Genomic DNA, 20,362 nt, shown 5'->3' with positions numbered 1-20,362 from the left:
TCAGCATGACGTGGGTTTGCCCACATCCTGTCACTTTGGATAAAAGCTGAGAGGGCAAGAGTACACACACCTTTACTCAAGTAGAAGTACAGATACTCGTGTTTAAAAATACTCTGGTGAAAGTAGAAGTACTGACTAAACTTCTTTACTCAAGTAAAAGTAAAGAGGCTTTGAAATGTACTTCAGTAAAAAGTACCCATAACTAGCAGCTGCTTTAAAGAGTACCTGACCTCCCTTTATATTAATAGAACAATAATGTCATTGTTAGCTAATGAATGTTTCCATGCTGAACAACGGCAACATGACAACGTTTCCATTGGTCCCTCTTCTTTAGAGAAGACCAGGAAATGATGGATACACGGATTGTGTTCAAATCAATAGGCACGCAATGACTCTAAATAATAATGATCACGCCACCAAACACACATTCAGACTAAAGGAACCAGCTGTTTGGAAAATGAGAGAAGGAGAAAGTACAGGTATTTGTGTTTAACATGTAAGAAGTAGAAAGTAAAGGTATTTGAGTTCAACATGTAAGAAGTAGAAAGTACAGGTATTTGAGTTAAAAATGTAAGAAGTAGAAAGTACAGGTATTTGAGTTCAAAATGTAAGAAGTAGAAAGTACAGGTATTTGTGTTCAACATGTAAGAAGTAGAAAGTACAGGTATTTGTGTTCAACATGTGAGAAGTAGAAAGTACAGGTATTTGTGTTCAACATGTGAGAAGTAGAAAGTACAGGTATTTGTGTTCAACATGTGAGAAGTAGAAAGTACAGGTATTTGTGTTCAACATGTAAGAAGTAGAAAGTACAGGTATTTGAGTTCAACATGTAAGAAGTAGAAAGTACAGGTATTTGAGTTCAACATGTAAGAAGTAGAAAGTACAGGTATTTGTGTTCAACATGTAAGAAGTAGAAAGTACAGGTATTTGTGTTCAACATGTAAGAAGTAGAAAGTACAGGTATTTGAGTTCAACATGTAAGAAGTAGAAAGTACAGGTATTTGTGTTCAACATGTAAGAAGTAGAAAGTACAGGTATTTGTGTTCAACATGTAAGAAGTAGAAAGTACAGGTATTTGTGTTCAACATGTAAGAAGTAGAAAGTACAGGTGTTTGTGTTCAACATGTAAGAATTAGAAAGTACAGGTGTTTGTGTTCAAAATGTAAGAAGTCAAAGTAAAAAGTTGTCAGAAAAATAAGTAGTGGAGTAAAGTACTGATACCAGAAAAATGTACGTACAGTAACAAAGTATTTGTACTCCACTACTTCCCACCTCTGGATAAAAGTTTTTGATAAGGCAGTCAGTCCGCGGCCTGGTATCGATGTTACCGATTAACGTGTGGCCGGGTAACTGGTGATATTCTATAACGGTAGGCAGATGTGTCAGGGGCGTGGCCTTTGAGGAGCCATTGTGGAATAACCAGAAAATACACATTTCGATCGCTTCTTCTGTCGTTTACATTCATCTTTTGGTAAATGTGGCTCCATAGGAACACTTTGATGCACATTCAGTACCAGTGTGTTGGGTTGCGGTTGCAATGCCGATATCCCAACCCAGTCTCACATCTAAACGTGTAATAACTACGTTGGTCCACAACTTGGGACGTAGTATTTCTACAAAAACGCCTCTGAAATTGTAGGATCCCTACGTTTTTTTCACCATTCATTTCCAATGGCTGGCGTCTATGTCACGTGATCTTCAAATTTCTCCCCGCAGAAAAAAAAACATGGCCAACCTTCGTTTTATTCTCTGTGGAAAATGCCTACTTTAAGGTTAGTTTGGCCATTAAAATGCGTTTTGATGTCATTTGATGCGAGAAATATGAGTTGTTATTTCAGATTATGCGTGCAGTGGATGTACATGATCTTTAGTTTGCTAGTTATTACGAAGATTACTTTGTATGGAAAGTGTGTCCATACAACGTTTTCATTGTTACCAAGGTGGTTGCTAGGGACTCTGCTATCGATATTATTTATATTATGTTGTGTAACTGTTTAATGGTGTTATCTTTATTGCTACCCCCTTCCCCGTCAATGTATAGTGTTGGTCCACAGCGCAAACGTATTAGTTTAACAAAATCTGCATCTAAAATTGTGGCATAGATACGTTATTTTCCCCTGTGCAATTCTCCAGCCCAGTCTCACATCTCACATCACATCGTCATAAACAAATACCGGAAACAGACGTAGGCAAGATCCTCAGCTTGGTGATTGGATGGTTTAGCCGCAATGCACGTTGGGAAATGGTGTTTTTCTAACTTTATTCTGAGTGTGCTTGCTTTTCTCTTTGAAAGTCATCACATAACGGCATTGTAATACACGGTTCGGCTGCATTAAATATTACATATCTGCCGTAGATATTTATTTATAGAGCCCTGATCAGAAGACCTTTTGACAAACTGTAAGAACTGCCGCCAAAACTGAATATGTGACGTGAGTCATAAATATATCATCAATTAAACTACATCTTACATTTCTTTTCACACAATACGTCTCCTTGCAGTATCAACACTAATTCGGCTGACTTTTACATTTGATCCAATTGGTAGATAGAATGTATTTACACCAAAACGGTGCACAGCTGATATAAAGGAACACCTGGTGGTTAAAGCACGTTATTTAATTGTATTATTTGTATTATTAGATATTAATAGGATCCCTATAAAGTATATTCATTACTCGTTATTCTCTACTAATAGTTAATTAAAGACTGTATATAATGGCTATTTTGCACATCCCTTTCAAGATTTCAAGATTTTCTAAGGTTTATTGACATATCATATACACAGCTACGGTGTAGTTATGCAATGAATGAAAAACTTGGGTCACAGGTTCCTCAACAGTGCATTACAAGACATCTATCAATATGTGTGTATACCTCCACCATTAAACTGTCATATTCTGCACATTTCTTATACTATCTACATAGGCCTAAATCTTATAAGAGTATAATAAATATGCATAATATCAGTTAAAATGAGTGCTTCAACATAGTTAACAAATGAAATAATCTTGCTTGGTGATTTGATTTTGATTTTGATAAATCAACTGATAGAGAGAAAAAACTTTTCAGTAGTCTAAATGTTAAACAGCTAATTAATGAGCCAACTCGTATCACTCTTAGAACCCAATCTCTGCTTGACTGAATACTTGTGTCACACCCTGACAGAATCTTAAAAGCTGGTGTCATGTCGGATTGCTTCAGCGATCATTCAATTGTTTGTTGCGTATGGAAAATCAAATTAATTAAAATACCTCCAAAACTAGTCAAAATCAGACAATATAAAAAAATTGAATGTTGATTTATTTATTAATGATGTTGTTACCCTTAATTGGGACAGATTTCAACTAATACCTTTTGTACAAGATGCTTGGGATTTTCTGCATAAAGAGCTCACTGATGTCATTAACAAACATGCACCTGTGAGAACGGTTAAGGTCAAAGGTCAACATCTCCCTTGGATCAATTCTGAACTCATCAGTCTCTTTAGGGAAAGGGATAAAGCATGGTCGATATATCGTCATTCAAGAACTATAGCCGATTGGGAAGTATACAGGCATCTTCGAAATCTGAGTAAAACCAAAACCCGAAATGCTAAATCGAACTACTATAAAGAATCTCTCGCATCGGACTTTAAGAATCCCAAGCAATTTTGGACCAAAATTAAATCTATTTTGAATAAATCAGGTAAACATTCTATTAATAAAATAAGAACTTCTGATACAATAATTCATGACCCATTGTCCATTGCCCAAATATTTAATCAGCATTTCGCTAATGTATATTCCACACTACTATCTGACTCCTATTTGTCGACTGGTATTTCTAATAGTAACTCATACTGCAACAGTTCTTTTTCTTTTAAGAAGATTCTACCACACAAAGTTCATAATGCTATCACAGAATTAAAAGTGGATGGCAGTGCAGGACTCGATGGTATAGAAAACAGGTTCATAAAATTGGCGTCCCATATTCTCCTGTACCCACTTGCTGATTTGTTCAACCTGTCTTTGTCCACCTGTGAGTTGCCGACTATTTGGAAATGTGCACGCATCATTCCACTGCATAAAGGTGGTGATTTACTTGATACAAATAATTATAGACAAATCTCTATAATCTGCTCTATTTCCAAAGTTTTGGAGAAAATAATTTATAATCAACTGTCACATTATCTCAATACTTATAATATTTTATCTCCGGTTCAATCTGGTTTCAGGCCTAATCACTCCACAACAACTGCCCTACTTAAATTCACGAATGACTTGTACTCTGCTGCAGATGATGGTGAACTCACAGGTGCCATTTGTATTGACTTGACAAAAGCCTTTGATTTCATTGATCGATATCTGCTCTTGGATAAACTTCACGGCATTGGCCTTTCTAATAATACAGTATTATGGTTTAACTCGTACCTTCACAGTAGAAAGCAATGTGTGGTTGTTAATGGAAAACAGTCTGACCTGTTGATCCAACAAAAGGGTGTACCCCAAGGATCAACTCTGGGCCCACTTCTGTTCTCTATTTACATAAATGATTTATCTTCTTGTCTCATTAATTGTTGTACTCACCTTTATGCTGATGACACTGTCATATATACTGTACATCCAAATCAGATTTTTCACAAATTCAGATCTCTCTTCAATCGGATTTTAATATCTTACAGGACTGGCTATCACACAATAAACTACTGCTTAACAAAACAAAATCTTATATCATGGTCTTTGGTACCAGGCAGAAGCTCAAATCCAAACCTAATTTAGTGATAACATGTAAGGATGGCACTTCTCTGCATAAAGTTGATAGCTTTAAATATCTTGGTGTATGGCTAGACTCTGAACTTTCATTTAAACTACATATAAAGCATGTAATACAAAAATTCAATTACGGAATCGGTGTTTTACACCGCTCTCGCAATTGTTTTACGCTCAGTGTCCGAAAGAGAATTGCTTCTCAACTTATTCTTCCGATTATGGACTATTGTGATGTTGTCTACCAAAATGCACATAAATCAGATCTTGCTCCACTCAACATAGCCTACAAAAGACTATGCAGATTTGTTCTTGGTTCTCCTTTTCGTACACATCACTGCACAATGTATAACTTAAATGGCCTTCTTTAAATGTAATAAGACACGCATTGGCTTCAGCTGATATTTAAATGCATTTATCTGAACTATCCCCCTTATTTAAAGCAGTATTTTGTACCCTACTCACCAAATCATCAAGTTAGACATTCTGTTCAGATTTATTTCTCTGTCCCCTCTGCAAAGAAATTGATTGGCAGAAGAGCGTTCATTTTCAAAGCCCCAACTGACTGGAATACTTTACCTGCTGCTATTAGATCTCTTGCATCATTGGGTATATTTAAACATGCATTGTTATCTCAATTTCAACTGGTCTGTACTTGTTATTAACTGATATATATGCAAGTTGCAACACACAGAGTAAATCTCTGCCCCTCATGTGCTGTGTAGGCTGGCACGACTAGGCTGTTCAATGGGGCTGATGTGTTATGTAGATTCTGCCAGAAGGAAAATCAGCAGGGAGGTGCCACATTGCTTTTCTTCCCGACTGCAACTCTGGACCCGCAAATCAAGCAAGAACGTGATTGGTCGATATTCATTGTGGGGGTGGCGGGAGGAGGGGTGTTAGATAGATATAGAGTTATATTAAGTAGATAGAGTTCGCTATGATTTAGGTTTCGTTTATGCATAGGGTAGATTCTTTTAATTACATTTCCTTTTTTGTTTTGTGTATTTTATACATGGACTTGCTTGGCGAGCTATTTTTAGAACATGCCCCGCGGGCGACTCACGTTGCCCCTGCGGGCGACTAAGTGCCCGCGGGCACCGTGTTGGCTATCCCTGATCTAAAGCGTCTTTGAGTCGTGAAAAGCGCTATATAAATAAAATGCATTATTATTATTATTATTATTATTAAAGCAATATTGGTAAATGATTTAATATCAGATTATAATATTGATATATGCTGTCTCACTGAAACTTGGTTGAGACATGAAGAATATGTCAGCATAAATGAGGCCACTCCACCCAGCCATATCAATACTCATATTGCCCGAGGCACGGGCCGAGGAGGTGGAGTTGCAGCAATCTTTGACTCAAGTTTACTTATCAATACTAAACAAAAATTAAATTATACCTCCTTTGAAAGCCTTGTTTTCAGTCTTACGCATCCGACCTGGAAAACTTTGCAGCCAATCTTATTTGTTACAGTGTACCGTGCACCAGGTCCTTATTCAGAATTCTTATCAGAATTCTCTGAGTTTTTATCAGCTTTGTTACTTAAAACAGATAAAGTAATTATCATAGGTGACTTTAATATTCATGTTGACGACGATAAAAATAGCCTTACTGTTGCATTTAACTCTATATTAGATTCTGTTGGTTTCTGTCAGAGTGTAAATAAACCAACCCACTGCTATAATCACACTCTCGACCTTGTTCTGACTTATGGTATTGAAATTGAGCAACTATTAGTCAAACCGCATAATCCTTCTTTATCCGACCATTTCTTAGTAACTTTTGAAGTACTGTTACTAGACTACAAAGCATTAGTCAAAAGCTCCTGCAGCAGAAACCTATCTGTTAGTGCTATAGCCAAATTTAAGGAAGAGATTCCACCAATACTTAACTCGATAGCATGTCTGCATGTAAGGGAGGAAACTTATACAAAATGTACACAACCCCAAATTGATCATGTTGTTGATAGTGCTACAGATGCGCTGCGAACAAAATTAGACTCTGTTGCTCCTTTGAAAAAGAAGAAAATAAAACAACATAGATTAGCTCCATGGCATAATGCCGAAACCCGCAAAATAAAGCAAAAGTCGAGACAACTTGAAAGGATATGGCGTTCCACTAAACTTGAAGAATCTCGTTTAATTTGGCATATTACTCTCAATGAATATAAGAAAGCACTGCGTAAAGCGAGAGCAGCATACTACTCTTCATTAATAGATGAGAATAAGAATAATGCAAGATTTCTTTTCAGCACTGTAGCCAGGCTGACAGAGAGCCACAGCTCGACTGAGCCTTCTATTCCCATAGCACTCAGTAGTAATGATTTTATGTGCTTTCTTAACGATAAAATTGTTACTCTTAGAAACAAAATCAATGACCTCTTGCCTTTGACCAGTATAGTGTTATCAACAGCTACCGGAAATGTAAGTTATAATATTACACTAGATCGGGGGTGGGGATCCTCCAGCCTCCGGGCCATATACGGCCCGCGAGACCATTTGGTACGGCCCTCGAGGTAATTTATAAACACACGCAAAAAAGAAAAAAATGGAAGAAATATAGACCGCAAAAAAATAAAAAAAACGAGTGCCTGTTTTTCCTGGCCAAGATTAGGGTCCTTGAACACAACACGAGCCTAACGTGTCTGACAGGGGTGCAGTTTTGACAGAGAGCACCAGAAAGCCAGAACGCCGCTCCGGCACTTGAGAAATTGCAGTACCCATAAGGAGCCGTACACATGCCGCAGTTTTTGCGTGGCTGTGTCTTTAGTTGAAAGCCCAGTGGGCGATCTGTTCATCTGTCATACTGATCATACTGTAACGTCCACCCGGACGTGTCGGAATGACGAGTGAAGCGTTCTCAAGTTAAACAGGTTTATTAACAACCAACGACTCTCATCCGTCCTTTCTCACTCTCTCTCCTCTCGCGCCAACCTCTCACTCCCCTGCACGCGCCCACACAGACACACACACACCAAACCCTCTGCTCCCCAACCCCGCCCCTACCTGCTCTCCTCACAGAAGCCTGACACAAACAGTTAACAGAACACTTGAACAATAAATGCAGATCGCTACATTGCCCCCCCCTTACTAAGTCCCTCGCCCCGAGGGAATGCATAAAAAGTCTCTGAGGTGGCCCGGGGCTCTTCTTGGTCTCTGAGGCCGCCTTGGAGTGAACACAGGCGGCTGCGCTTGCCGGCTTGGAACATCCTGTACCGGAACAGGGGGTGAGTTTGGGGGTGGGGGTGAATGTGGGGGGTCAGCAGGGGACACAGTCAGTGAATCGGGGGAAGTGACTGTCTGGTTTCTCCTAGACGATGCTGGGGGTCTAGGCCGCGGATGTGCATCGCCTCTGTATGGGGCCAGCCGGTCCCTGTGGAGGGCCACCCGTCTCCCTCTAGGCGGCAGCTGGACCCTATAGACCACCTCTCCCGGCTTTTCCAGCACCTCACAAGGGCCCACCCAGTGACAGTCCAACTTAGGGCACCGGCCCTTCTTTCTTCTTGGACTATACACCCACACCAGGTCCCCGGCCTTGAAGTCCCCCCCTTTAGCCCTCGTGTCATAGTTTATTTTCTGTCTCATGCCCGCCTTCTGCAGCTGATCGCGGGCAAAGGCATGTGCTGACTCCATTCTATCCTGGAGCCTCCTGGCATATTCCGGTCCCGGAGGAACCGCTGGTGTGTCGGGGGGTCGGCCAAAAGCCATTTCTGCTGGTGTCCGCAGCTCTCGCCCCAGCATGAGCAGGGCCGGTGTGCATGAGGTGGACTCCTGCACAGCCGATCTGTAGGCCCAAAGAACAAGAGGGAGGTGCATGTCCCAATCACGCTGATGCTCCGCGGTGAGGATAGCGAGTTGTTTTCCCAGAGTCCTATTGAACCGTTCGACCAGTCCGTCACTCTGCGGGTGCAGAGGAGTAGTCCGCGTCTTTTGCATGCCCAGCCGGTCACACATAGCGGCGAACACCCTCGACTCAAAGTTTCTTCCTTGGTCGCTGTGAATGACCTCGGCCGCTCCAAATCTGGCAAACATGCCCTCCACCAGGGCACCTGCAACGGTCACCGCCTCCTGGTCTGGTATAGCATACGCCTCTGGCCATTTTGTAAAATAGTCCATGGCGGCCAGGACGTAACGGTTCCCCTTCTCTGTGCACGGGAATGGGCCCATTATGTCCACCGCCACCCTCTCCATCGGGGCCCCCACCGCTAGCTGCTGAAGCTGGGCACGTGACTGATCAGTGGGACCTTTGTACGCCGTACAAAGGTCGCAGCGGCGGCAGAAGTCCTCAACATCTCTCCTGAGCTGGCCCCAGTAACAGCTTTGGCGGAGTCGACGCAAGGTTTTGGAGACCCCAAAGTGTCCTGCCCCAGTAGTTCCATGGGAGGCCTTAAGCACTTCTTCCCTCAGCGCCCTGGGGACCACCACCTGCCACCTCTCCTCCCCCGTTGCAGGCTCTTTCCAGGCTCTCTGCAGCACTCCATCCTTCGTCCGGAGAGCCTCAAACTTTGCAACCAGTCCTTTGGTGGCAAGCGAGCACCCAGCAACTTCATTCCACAGTGGCTTTTGTCCTGACTCCACCCACCTCAGCACTGGCTGTAGGTCAGCATCCTCTTTCTGCCGCGCTCTCCATTCGGGTGAGTCGATGATCCGTGCACCTCTGCAGACCGGCTCGGCTGGTTTATGCCTGTGGTCTCGCTCCTCCTCTGCACAGAGCTCCTTTTCTTGGTCCTCTCTCTTTTCACAGTACCGACAGCCGCTGGGAGCACAGGGGCGCCGGGACAGGGCGTCAGCGTTGGTATGGCGAACCCCCGCCCTGTGCTCCACTGTGAAGACGTACGGCGCCAGTCCTTCTAGCCAGCGTGCAATCTGTCCCTCGGGCTCCTTGAAGGACATCAGCCACTGGAGGGCTGCGTGGTCAGTCCTCACTGTGAAGGACAGGCCACACAGGTAGTACCTGAAATGGCTGATTGCTCTCACAATTGCCAGCAACTCTCTGCGTGTCACACAATAGCGCCGTTCAGCTTTGTTGAAGGTTTTGCTGAAATACGCCACCACTTTTTCCCCCCCAGGCCCCACCTGGCTCAACACCGCCCCCATCCCGACGTCACTGGCGTCCGTATCCAGGACGAACGGTAGGCTGAGGTCTGGGGGAGTGAGGATGGGAGACTCCGTCAAGGCCTTCTTTAAAGAGCTGAAGGCCAGCTCACACTCTGGAGTCCAAGCAAAATCACAGTCTTTCTGTTGCAGGCGGAACAGGGGTGCAGCTATGCAAGAGAAGCCACGCACGAACCGCCTGTAGTACGACGCTAACCCAATGAAGCTCTTCAGCTCCCGCAGATTGATGGGGGCTGGCCAGTCCTTTACTGCCCGCACCTTCTCCTCCAGCGTGCTGATGCCCTCTCCTCCGACTCGGTGCCCCAGGAACTCCAACTCTCTCCTCAAGAAACAGCACTTGTCGGGGTGGAGCTTCAACCCCGCTGCTGCTATCCTCTGTAGAACCCGCCGCAGGGCTCCTAAAGCCGCCTGGAAGGAGCTACCATGGACCAGGATATCGTCCAGGTAGACCAGGCACTCCTGTCGGGGAACGTCAGCGAGCACCCTTTCCATCAGCCGCTCAAACGTGGCCGGAGCGTTGCACAGGCCGAAGGAGAGGACTCGAAACTGCCACAGCCCCCTCCCAGTGCAAAAAGCTGTCTTTGGTCTGGCTTCTGGGCTGAGGGGAACTTGCCAATACCCGCTGCGCAGGTCTAAAGAGGAGAACCAGGATGAGCCAGACACCAAGTCCAAACACTCATCTATGCGGGGCAGCGGGTATGAGTCTTTCTTGGTCACACTGTTCAGCGGTCTGTAGTCCACACAAAACCTCATCTTTGAACTCTTCTTCTTATTGACCATCACAACCCCCGAGGCCCAGGGGCTGTCAGAGGGCTCAATAATGCCAGCTGACAGCATCTCATCAATAGCGCTGTCTGCTGCTGTCTGATGGGCCAGGGGAAGGCGGCGGGGGCGTGTCTTGACGGGCCGTGCGTCGCCCGTGTCGATATCGTGCTGCACCAGGTGTGTCAGGCCCACTTCCTCTTCTGTCAGAGCAAAAATGTCCTTAAACTCCCACAGCACTTGCCACAGTTCCTCCCGCTGCTCGGGTTTTAAGTCATCACAGCTGCGTTTCCACACCTCCTTCACTGCCGCCCGTCTGTCCCCCTTTAGAGCTGCAGGTTGTTGTTCCGGGGCCGGGGGCCGTACATCAACTGGAGTACGGGGTGTGGGGTTGGGGCTGGGGTTAGCATTGATGACAGGGGGCATGGCTGCAGGGGGGGGGGTTTGGGGTGGGGGAAGTGTTTCAGTCACTCTTGATGTAGGTGGGTGTGGTGTCGTGGCAAGTGTGGGGTGCACCATTTCAACTGTGGGACCCCCTGGAAAGGCCAGCGTGTTCCTCCCCAGGTCTAGCACACAGCGTGCAACCCGCAGAAAGTCAAGTCCTAATATGCAGGAGTCCTGTACTGCCGCAACCCACACCTTAACAGACACTGACAGCCCCCCCACCTGTATAACCACCACCCCTCTCCCAAGCATAGGGGCTAGCTCACCGGTTACTGTTCGCAGTTTCACCAGAGTGGGTGTCAACCGTGTCCCCGCTGGGACCACGTCCGGTCTCATCAGTGTCGCTGTGGAGCCGGTGTCAACAAGGGCCGTCCATGGGGCCCCTGCCAGGGTGACGGGGACATGGCAGAAATCCCCCGCGTGAGTCCAGCCCACCACCCTCACAGACTCTGCGATGTCGTTTGCTTCTGGGGGAAGCGGAGCCCCGCTCCCCCCTCCGTGCAGCTGGGCTCTGTCCACTGGAGACCAGGCAGGATGGGACCCAACGGCGGGGGTCTGTGACGTCCCATTTACACAGACCCGGGGGCGTTTCCCTGAATATCAGCATTCATGGGGCACCTTGTGCTAATATGGCCGACCTGGCCGCACCCCCAACACACCAGAGGACCCCGACGAGGACGGTTGCTGCCCTGCGGCGATTGCAGTGCCATAGCACGGATTAGCTCAGTCAACTCAGCCGCCCATGCTGGTTTCTCTTGTCCTGGCTCCTCCTGTCTCACCGTTCTCACAACCGGGCCGCCTCCCGTGTGCGTGCTCTCTGCCGCCCCTCCTACAACCTCTCTCTCCAACGCCAGCTCCAGTGCTTCCTGCAGAGAGCGGGGATGTGCCAGTTGTGTCTGGACGCGCAGCTCCCTGGGGGTTATGGCCCGGATAAACTGGTCCCTAGCCAGCTCGCTCTGCACCTCAGGGGACATGTGGCTGTATGCCCTTCTCGCCAGGGTTTCAATGTCATTAGCCGATATGCGGAGCGGCTCACCCGGCTGTCTCTGTCTGCTTGACAGCTCCGAACGCAGCACCCCAGGCTGGCTGCATTGTCCAAACCGCCGCTTCAGAGCCCCAACCAAGGCCCCATAGTCAGTTCTTTCAGCCGGGCTGAGCAGTAGCAAACAGGATAAAGCTTCATCTGTAATACACAGGGCCAGCTGGAGCGCCTTATTGTCCTCAGACCAGCCCACAGCCCGTGATAACAGTTCAAATTGGGCATGGAAGGCTTCCCAGTCGGCTTTACCGTTGTATTTCGGTGTTTTAACTTGGAGCCGGGCGCCGCCATCATTGTTTACAACCGGCGCCGCGCCACTCCCGGGGGAGGTCCCTGCGCCGACGTGCCGCTTCCCGCCGGCCGAGTCGAAACCCGCAGCAGCATTTAATTCACGCCATAAATTGTCTTCTGAGTCACGCCATAAGCCATCCATCTCCTCCTTGACTTTCGGACGAGATCCGGTCCGGTTCATCTGTGCTTCCATTATTTACCGGCCGATGAAGCAGAGCTAACGTTAGCCGAGTCAGTGCTAGCTGCGGCTACCGGCGATTAGCGGATAAAACTCTGTTTTTTTTTGTTGTTTTTTTTACTTCTGACACCAATGTAACGTCCACCCGGACGTGTCGGAATGACGAGTGAAGCGTTCTCAAGTTAAACAGGTTTATTAACAACCAACGGCTCTCATCCGTCCTTTCTCACTCTCTCTCCTCTCGCGCCAACCTCTCACTCCCCTGCACGCGCCCACACAGACACACACACACCAAACCCTCTGCTCCCCAACCCCGCCCCTACCTGCTCTCCTCACAGAAGCCTGACACAAACAGTTAACAGAACACTTGAACAATAAATGCAGATCGCTACAATACATTCAATAACTTTGTTGTTATTAGCATCTGGTTAGCTAGCTATGCTAACGAATATAAGAAGCTTTTTCTCCAAGTGAGGTAAAGGCACATCTTTATCATCATCTTTATTTATTTTATCTTTATTTATCTGTTGTTATTTTGTTTTACTTGCTTGTAAGCGCTTTGAGCACCAGGAAAAGCGCTTTATAAATGTAATGTATTATTATTATTATTATTATTATTATTATTGATATGATCATTATAGTTATAAAAAAATAAGACACTAAAGTAAACAGGTATAAAATACCGTATGACAGTAAAACAAAGTTGTTATTAATAAAGAAGAATACAGTTTGAAAGGGGAGTGATTTGTAAAATATCCATAAAGAAAAAGAAAATATGTTGACAGTTCTGTTTCATCTGGGTGTTGAGAGATGTATCCATTGATATCTTCATGTTGCTCTCAAAGTGCACCAGATTGATGCTTTCAACTTCAATATTTAAAAACAAATCTTCCCGGGGAGCATGCCCCCCGGACCCCCCAAGAGGGTGTGAGGTACCCCCCCACTTAAATCATGTCCACATGGATATGAAACTAAATACATTTGCACACATCTTGTGTCGATATCTTTCTGTTGTGGTGGTCATGCCACACCATGCACGTGCATGAATGCGCGAGTCATGGTACGATATCTGGATTAAGAGGTTGCTTTTCTTTGCACAGCATGAAAGAAAGGTGAAATGAATGGGCTGTGATTTTAGTTTTTTTAAGCAGAGGTCAATAATCTGTACGGCCCTCGGAGGATGTTGAAAAAATTGAAATGGCCCTCGAGAGGAAAAAGGTTCCCCAACCCTGCACTAGATAGTAAATTACACTGAACAAAAATATAAATGCAACACTTTTGTTTTTGCTCCCATTTTTCATGAGATGAACTCAAAGATCTAAAACATTTTCCACATACACAAAATAACCATTTCTCTCAAATATTGTTCACAAATCTGAAAAAATCTGTGATAGTGAGCACTTCTCCTTTGCCGAGATAATCCATCCCACCTCACAGGTGTGGCATATCAAGATGCTGATTATGCATGATCGGCATGATTATTGCACAGGTGTGCCTTAGGCTGGCCACAATAAAAGGCCACTCTGAAACGTGCAGTTTTGCTTTATTGGGGGGGTCTGGGGGGGTCCGAAAACCAGTCTATTGTGGCCAATAGTCAATATAAGTACAAATAAGTGCAACACGAAAAAAGGGGAAAATCGTGTTGGTGAACACGAATCAATAGATTAAAAATCTTGTTGGTGAACACGAAATGCCATGAGACTGGGTTGAAATATAATGCCATACTTTCACACCAACGCGGTTCCCGTTCTAGCTCCGTGTTTGAGCTCTTCTGGTTCGGAACCTTTTTTTCTTTTCAGCCCCCGTTTTTTTCACACCGCCCAGAGCCCGACTGCCGCTGCTGCGTCATGACGTCACCGTTACGTCGGCGCTCACAAAAACAACAATGGGGGACTGCGTCGGGTCGATGATCGTGTTACTTTCAATCATACGAAGCCAGATTAACTTAAATTAAATAACTACTTCTCCAACCTTGTACTTTTCTCCAGAGTGCCGTGGTTCATTGTTTATTAATGTGTTTTACCGACCGCTGCAGTGCTGCTCGTCCACCGGAGTTTATTCTCCCGTTAGCTCCTGGTTAGCTCACACGGCAGCGGCCGCTGTAAAGTATTCACTGTCTGAATGTCACACAAGCAGTTGATAAATATCCCCTGTAAGTGCAGTCTTTACATGTTCATAATTTAACTGTAATGTGTATTTTCTAAGTACTAATTACTATTGTTGTAATGTTTCATGCGTGCAATATTTTGTCTTTTATTTTGAAGTCCAAGCTCACGTCTCGTTATGCTGTTCTCGCGTGAGTTAGAGAGCGAGAACATGAGAAGCACCCTCAGAGTAAGATGCACGGATACTTACAGCTCCGTTAGTTTTGTGTTCTTATACATATAAGTTGTGAAGAGAACTGAAGAATACTTCCCTCTGTTTACAGAGCATGTAGCCCAACGAGGTATGTTGTTGTGTTTGTATTACTTTTATGTTTATTACCTTGCTAGTTATCTCACATGCTGTGCATGTTATTGTGTGTCTAACACAAAACTATGTTTGTCATTTATACTGTTTGTTTGTGTAGTTTTCACGGTGGATTTGGAGGAATAAACCCGTTATGAGAAAGCCACTTGTGTCTGCCTGTGCTTCGAGGGAATTACATCCCCAATTCCCCTTAAGTGAATGTGCGTCAGTATGAATTGACGGTGTTTGTCATCACAACGCTGTTATGAAAGTTTCTCTGGTATAAAATGGGTGATGTTAGCATAGCAACCGAAGCTAAACTGACTATCTTGACTACTTATTGCTATCCTATTGTGGCATAAGCCGTTTTCTACAGGCACATTTTACCGGCGTATTCTTTATTATGATTCTACTTGTGATACTCGGACATGACAACCTGTGCAGCCCATGTATTGATGTATTGTATTATTATAGCAGCGAACGGATGTTCAAAGTAAGGTGGTACAATACTGCTTTACTTCTTTATTATATTGAATTGGTCAAAATGTACACTACATTGCTGGAGTTGGACCTCTTTAGATTTCTTTACCTTCTCCATGCAACTTGGAAGTATAAGTTGTGCCAGAAAGTTCCATTGTTCTTGTTGGCCAGCAACCATTCCTTATGACAGGGTGTGGTTCAAATAACCATTTGCATTTGTGTAGTCACGAACAGGCCTGTACATGTTTACTGTCACACCCTCTGTTCTGTGTTGTTCCCCTCTGCTACATTTCACCAACTGTTACATTCAGTAACTTCCAAAAGCTTTTGATAGAGAACTCATATTCAAGCAGGCATTTCTGATATTATATATAAATGCTTACAACATTAGCCGAAACATCTAATTATAATACTACATTGTTGATTCAGAAGAACTTATCGTGTACATTTTACAAAAACAAATAGCCCTCTCGCAAAACTTTCATTTTGTGCAGCCAGTGATTTTTCTCACCTTTTGAGGTCCTTGTAACGGCTCATCCGACCAGATTCTGGCTGCTGGCCTTCTTTCCTGGAACATACGAGGTTTAATTCTGAACAGAAATGTAACAGCACTTATTTTTCCTGGCAATAACAGTGAAATGAATACTGCACTGCGCACTAAAAGTCCTACCTCTTGCGCTGTCTTCACCTGAGTAATCGACAACTCCTTTGCCTGAATGTTCAGCCCTTCCATGTCACATAACATCCTGTGAAAGTAGGTTTCAAGTTCAGACAAGAACAAACTTGCCTACGCCTTCTTCTGTCCTTTATTTTATAGAATAGAAAGATTCATCAGGCATAGAAAGCATTACTCGATTATGACTGCCACAAATACTGATGAAATCAAACTCATCAAATAAATAGAACAATGCAAACTGAAGTGTCCGGTAAGCATCAGGAATTACTTCAAAGCAGTTATTTGAAGTCAAGTAGAAAGTCTCACTGAAACTTGGCTGAGACCCAAATAATATGTCAGCATAAATGAAGCCACTCCTCCCCGTTCTTATCAAGTTTAGTCCTTAAAACTGAAAAGTGATACGTAATTATTGAAGCTGACTTTAATATTCATGTTGACGATGATATCAATAGCCTTTATCCCCCCACACTTTGAAGGCCGGTCTGTGAAAATATTGTTGGTCCAGGCAGGAAATGAACAAAAATGTCACAATGTTACGTACTTATGGTTTAAAGTTGTTTAATGATTTTAATTCAATGATATGTTCAAATGTGATGTTAACCTGTTCAAGAAAATGACATGTGGTCATCCAGGCAAGGCCTACCATTGAAATGATGGGTCAAAATAGGGAAATGGTCAACTAGGTTACCTCTCAAATGAGTTACCCAGCACTGGGTAATTCAGTTGACAGGTAACCTATAATTTGTATGACATGTAGACGTCATTACACAGCATTATCATTCTACATATGTCAAAACACACTTTTTTATCCAATTATTTAAAATAGATGTCAGCAGCTGAGAAACAGCGGAGATACAGGGCTCGTCGAGATGCTGATCCTGCAAGAAGGGCAGCATATTTAGAGAAGCAGAGAGAGGCATGGCACAGGTTCAGATCAGAAGGGAAGGTGAAAACAGTGGCAGAGATGAGTGACAGAGATAAAAGAAGCAAGAGGGCCTATTGGAGGAAGGCACAGCAGAGAAGCAGAGAAAGACAACACAGGCTTGACAACTTAGCTACACCACCAGACAGTCCAGACGGCCAAGTCGAAGTTGTCCATCAACCTCAGGAAACAAGGTAGAGATTTATTATAGCAAGACAGAAACAGGTTTATGTTTTCAACAGGAAAATTGTGTAACAAATTAGAAGGTTTCCATTAATTTGCTGTATACACAGCACATTATCTGTAAAGTAATTTATTTTGTTTATTTCAGACAGAAAAAAGCTGGAAGAAAAAAGGCCAGGAGAGAACACTCAAAATTACACAGAGAAATACAAAAACTGAAACATTTGCTCGGGAAACAATAAAAAAATAACAGACAAACTACGCAAAAGACTCAAAAGACGCTGTGCGCTCTCAGAGTCCCCGGCATCAAAAACAAGGCGACTGCTACACAATGTCCCTGTTTCTGGCGAAGTGCGGAGATCATTGCTTGTTCATCATGCCCTCATGGCCAACATCAAGGACGCCTTTGCCACCGCCAAAAGGAGAACACACAGGCAGGCAATGTCACAAATTCTAACTGGGAGGATCCTTAAAAAGTATGGATTACAAAAATAAGTTTGTACAGCACTACACATCTCCAGAAAGAGGAACAAGAATCCTGCTGAAGGCAATATACCGAAGCCTATGCTTCCGAATTCAAGACAGCGTCATTGCTTACCTGACGAGGGATGAACAGCAGGCTAAGCACAAACAATCACCAGGCGGAAGATAAAGAAACAGAAGAGGTTTTTAAATGATACCCTGAGAAACCTCCACAGGAAATGTCTCACTGAACATCCTAACTACAATCTCTCGTACTCCTTGTTCTGTCGTATGCGTCCCTTCTGGGTAGTTAACCCAACACTTGCAGAGAGACAAACCTGTCTTCGCAAGGTTCATGAGAATCTTTCCTTTCTGGCTGAAAAGCTTCACACTCTTAAGTTAATTAGGAGCGTGGACATGGAAGACCTGACAACATCAATAAGCTGCAATCCAAATTCAAAGGACTGCATGTAACACGAGTGTCCCCACTGCAAAGGACAGGAGTTTGCCATAGCAGCAGAAGTTAACCTTCAGGCAAATGTCGAACTCAGTCAGTGGTCAACTGAAACAGTCATCAGAGAAAAGAAAAACAAAGATGGTAAAAAGGACAAGGTCCCCATGAAAATCACTGTGAAGAAGAAAAAGGACATAGTGTTGGCGGATCTGCTGGAGATGTTTCAAGGCCAATTGAGACATTTCAAACGGCTTACATTTAACATTAAAAGCCAGTTCACCCACTACCGTGAATTAAGAAAAAGCATGACCAGCCAAGAATGCTTGATTCATGTGGATCTTTCGGAGAATTACTCATGTAAGCTTGCAGCATAAAATCAAGGCAATGCACTTTGCCCCAAACCAGAAGCAAGCAACGCTCCACACAGGAATCCTTCATGTTGATGGGACAGCAGAGCACATGTGCTTTGGCACAATGTCGGCATCAAAGGAGAAAGGCCCATCTGCCATTTGGGCACATTTGTCCCCCATCCTGGATGAAGTGAAGCCCTCGTATCCTTCTGTCGAGGTGGTGCATTTCTTCAGTGACGGTCCATTCACGCAATACAGACAGAAGGGAAACTTCTTCCTCTTTAGCACAGAGCTGATGAACCGTGGTTTCAAAAGGGGGACATGGAACTTTTTTGAAGCCAGCCATGGGAAGGGTGCTCCAGATGGAGTGGGAGGCCTCCTGAAGCGAACGGCTGACAGGCTTGTTAGCCAAGGTCATGACATCCCTTCAGCAGAACATCTCTACAGTGCTTTGGTCAACAGCGGAACAGTTAGGGTGTTCTACATCGGAGAGAATCTGGTGGATGAAGCAATTAACAAGATGCCAAGTCATCTGCCAGCAGTGCCCTCAACTATGCGTATCCACCAGGTGGTCACAGGGGCACCAGGAGAGATCTTGTATCGAGATGTAAGTTGCCCTTGCACCGCTAGACAAAGTTATGAGTGTCGCTGTGATGACACTCATACTTTTAGTTTTGAGGTTCAGCAAACAACCCCTTCGCTGCCTCAAGCACCTAAAAGCAACAGCAAAGAGAATGAAAGGCTGTGGGGTCCTGATTCAATTGGCCAGTGGTGTGCCCTTAAATATGATGGAGATATTTACCCAGGAGTCATTCAGGAGGTCATGGACACACATGTGCAGGTAAAGTGCATGCACGTTGCCAGAGTAAACCGGTTCTTCTGGCCACTGAGAGAGGATGTGCTTTTGTACCCTTTTGAGGACATTTTGAGAGTGATTCCTCCTCCAAAGTCAGTGACCTCACGCCACGTGGAGATTGACAAAGACATCTGGTCTAGTTTCTAAAAGGTCCAACTGAATGTTGCAATTGAATAGTACTGTTCTGTTGAATATTAATGTTACTGTACTATTCTTTAATATTTCGTTTTTAGGTAAGGCTTCACTTGGACCCCTGTGCTGGTTTGAACCCATTACAAAAGCATTACTTTAAAAACTGTTCTTTATTTGTTCCTCTACTGTGGGTTTGATCTTTGTCTGACTTACAAGTCACTTTCGATAAAACCGTCAAATTTCGCAATGTAAATGTAAACTATTTAGACTGTTCTGTAGGTATTTAATTAGAAATGAATTCTGAATGTCTGAATTAGAAGAACTTGTTCCAACCCTTCACCGGTTACTGATCAGAGGGAATGTTTCATTTGCACTGTGTTATTTTTTGTTTTGCTTGTTAGTACATTTCAAATGTAATGTATTTTGTATGAATTTGGTGTTTCATAATTGAATCAATTGAATGTTTCAATTGAATTTTGCACTTCTTCCTTGAAATAAACATAGTGATGATGGTTAATAATGTGTCCAGTCAACTATGTTATTTGCGTCAAATGTGTGACTTTCATTGTCCACTATGTTGCACCTCATTTTTTCAAATGTAAAATATCTAAAATAGTGCTTCTGATATCCTTTATAGCATAATGTAAATCTACACAGGTTGGAGTTTTACGTGACATCTCTTAAAACTATCAAAATGACCTGTATGGTACTTTTATAATAGAAAATATCCCTATCCTTAATGACAGTGCTGAACATAGCACATGAAAAAACAAAACTTTAATACAATTATTTTTGAATCTTTTAAAAATCTT

At 43.9% G+C, this 20,362-nt stretch overlaps 1 protein-coding gene and 1 long non-coding RNA gene across 2 annotated transcripts in view; one reads left to right on the top strand and one right to left on the bottom strand.

Annotated features, from left to right (window-relative positions):
* LOC307028916 (uncharacterized protein) overlaps positions 1-16,225 on the bottom strand; it is a 53,704-nt gene extending 37,479 nt beyond the window's left edge. The window contains exons 1-2 of the mRNA XM_079664321.1: positions 16,204-16,225; positions 16,027-16,105 (exon numbers count right to left, since the gene is read on the bottom strand). Coding sequence (XP_079520447.1) covers positions 16,027-16,052 — 26 coding nt within the window. The 5' untranslated portion in view covers positions 16,053-16,105; positions 16,204-16,225. The remainder of the gene's footprint in view (positions 1-16,026; positions 16,106-16,203) is intronic.
* Positions 14,842-20,070, top strand: LOC307028919. Its single transcript, XR_013805151.1, has 3 exons — positions 14,842-15,033; positions 17,018-17,307; positions 17,445-20,070. It is a non-coding gene; the product is annotated as an uncharacterized lncRNA (long non-coding RNA).
* Positions 20,071-20,362: the final 292 nt, after the last annotated feature.

Source organism: Notothenia rossii, assembly GCF_949606895.1.
Source record: "Notothenia rossii genome assembly, chromosome: 2".
NCBI classification, from domain to species: domain Eukaryota; kingdom Metazoa; phylum Chordata; class Actinopteri; order Perciformes; family Nototheniidae; genus Notothenia; species Notothenia rossii.
Note: the sequence above shows the minus strand (reverse complement) of the source record. Positions and strands in the feature narration are given on the sequence as shown.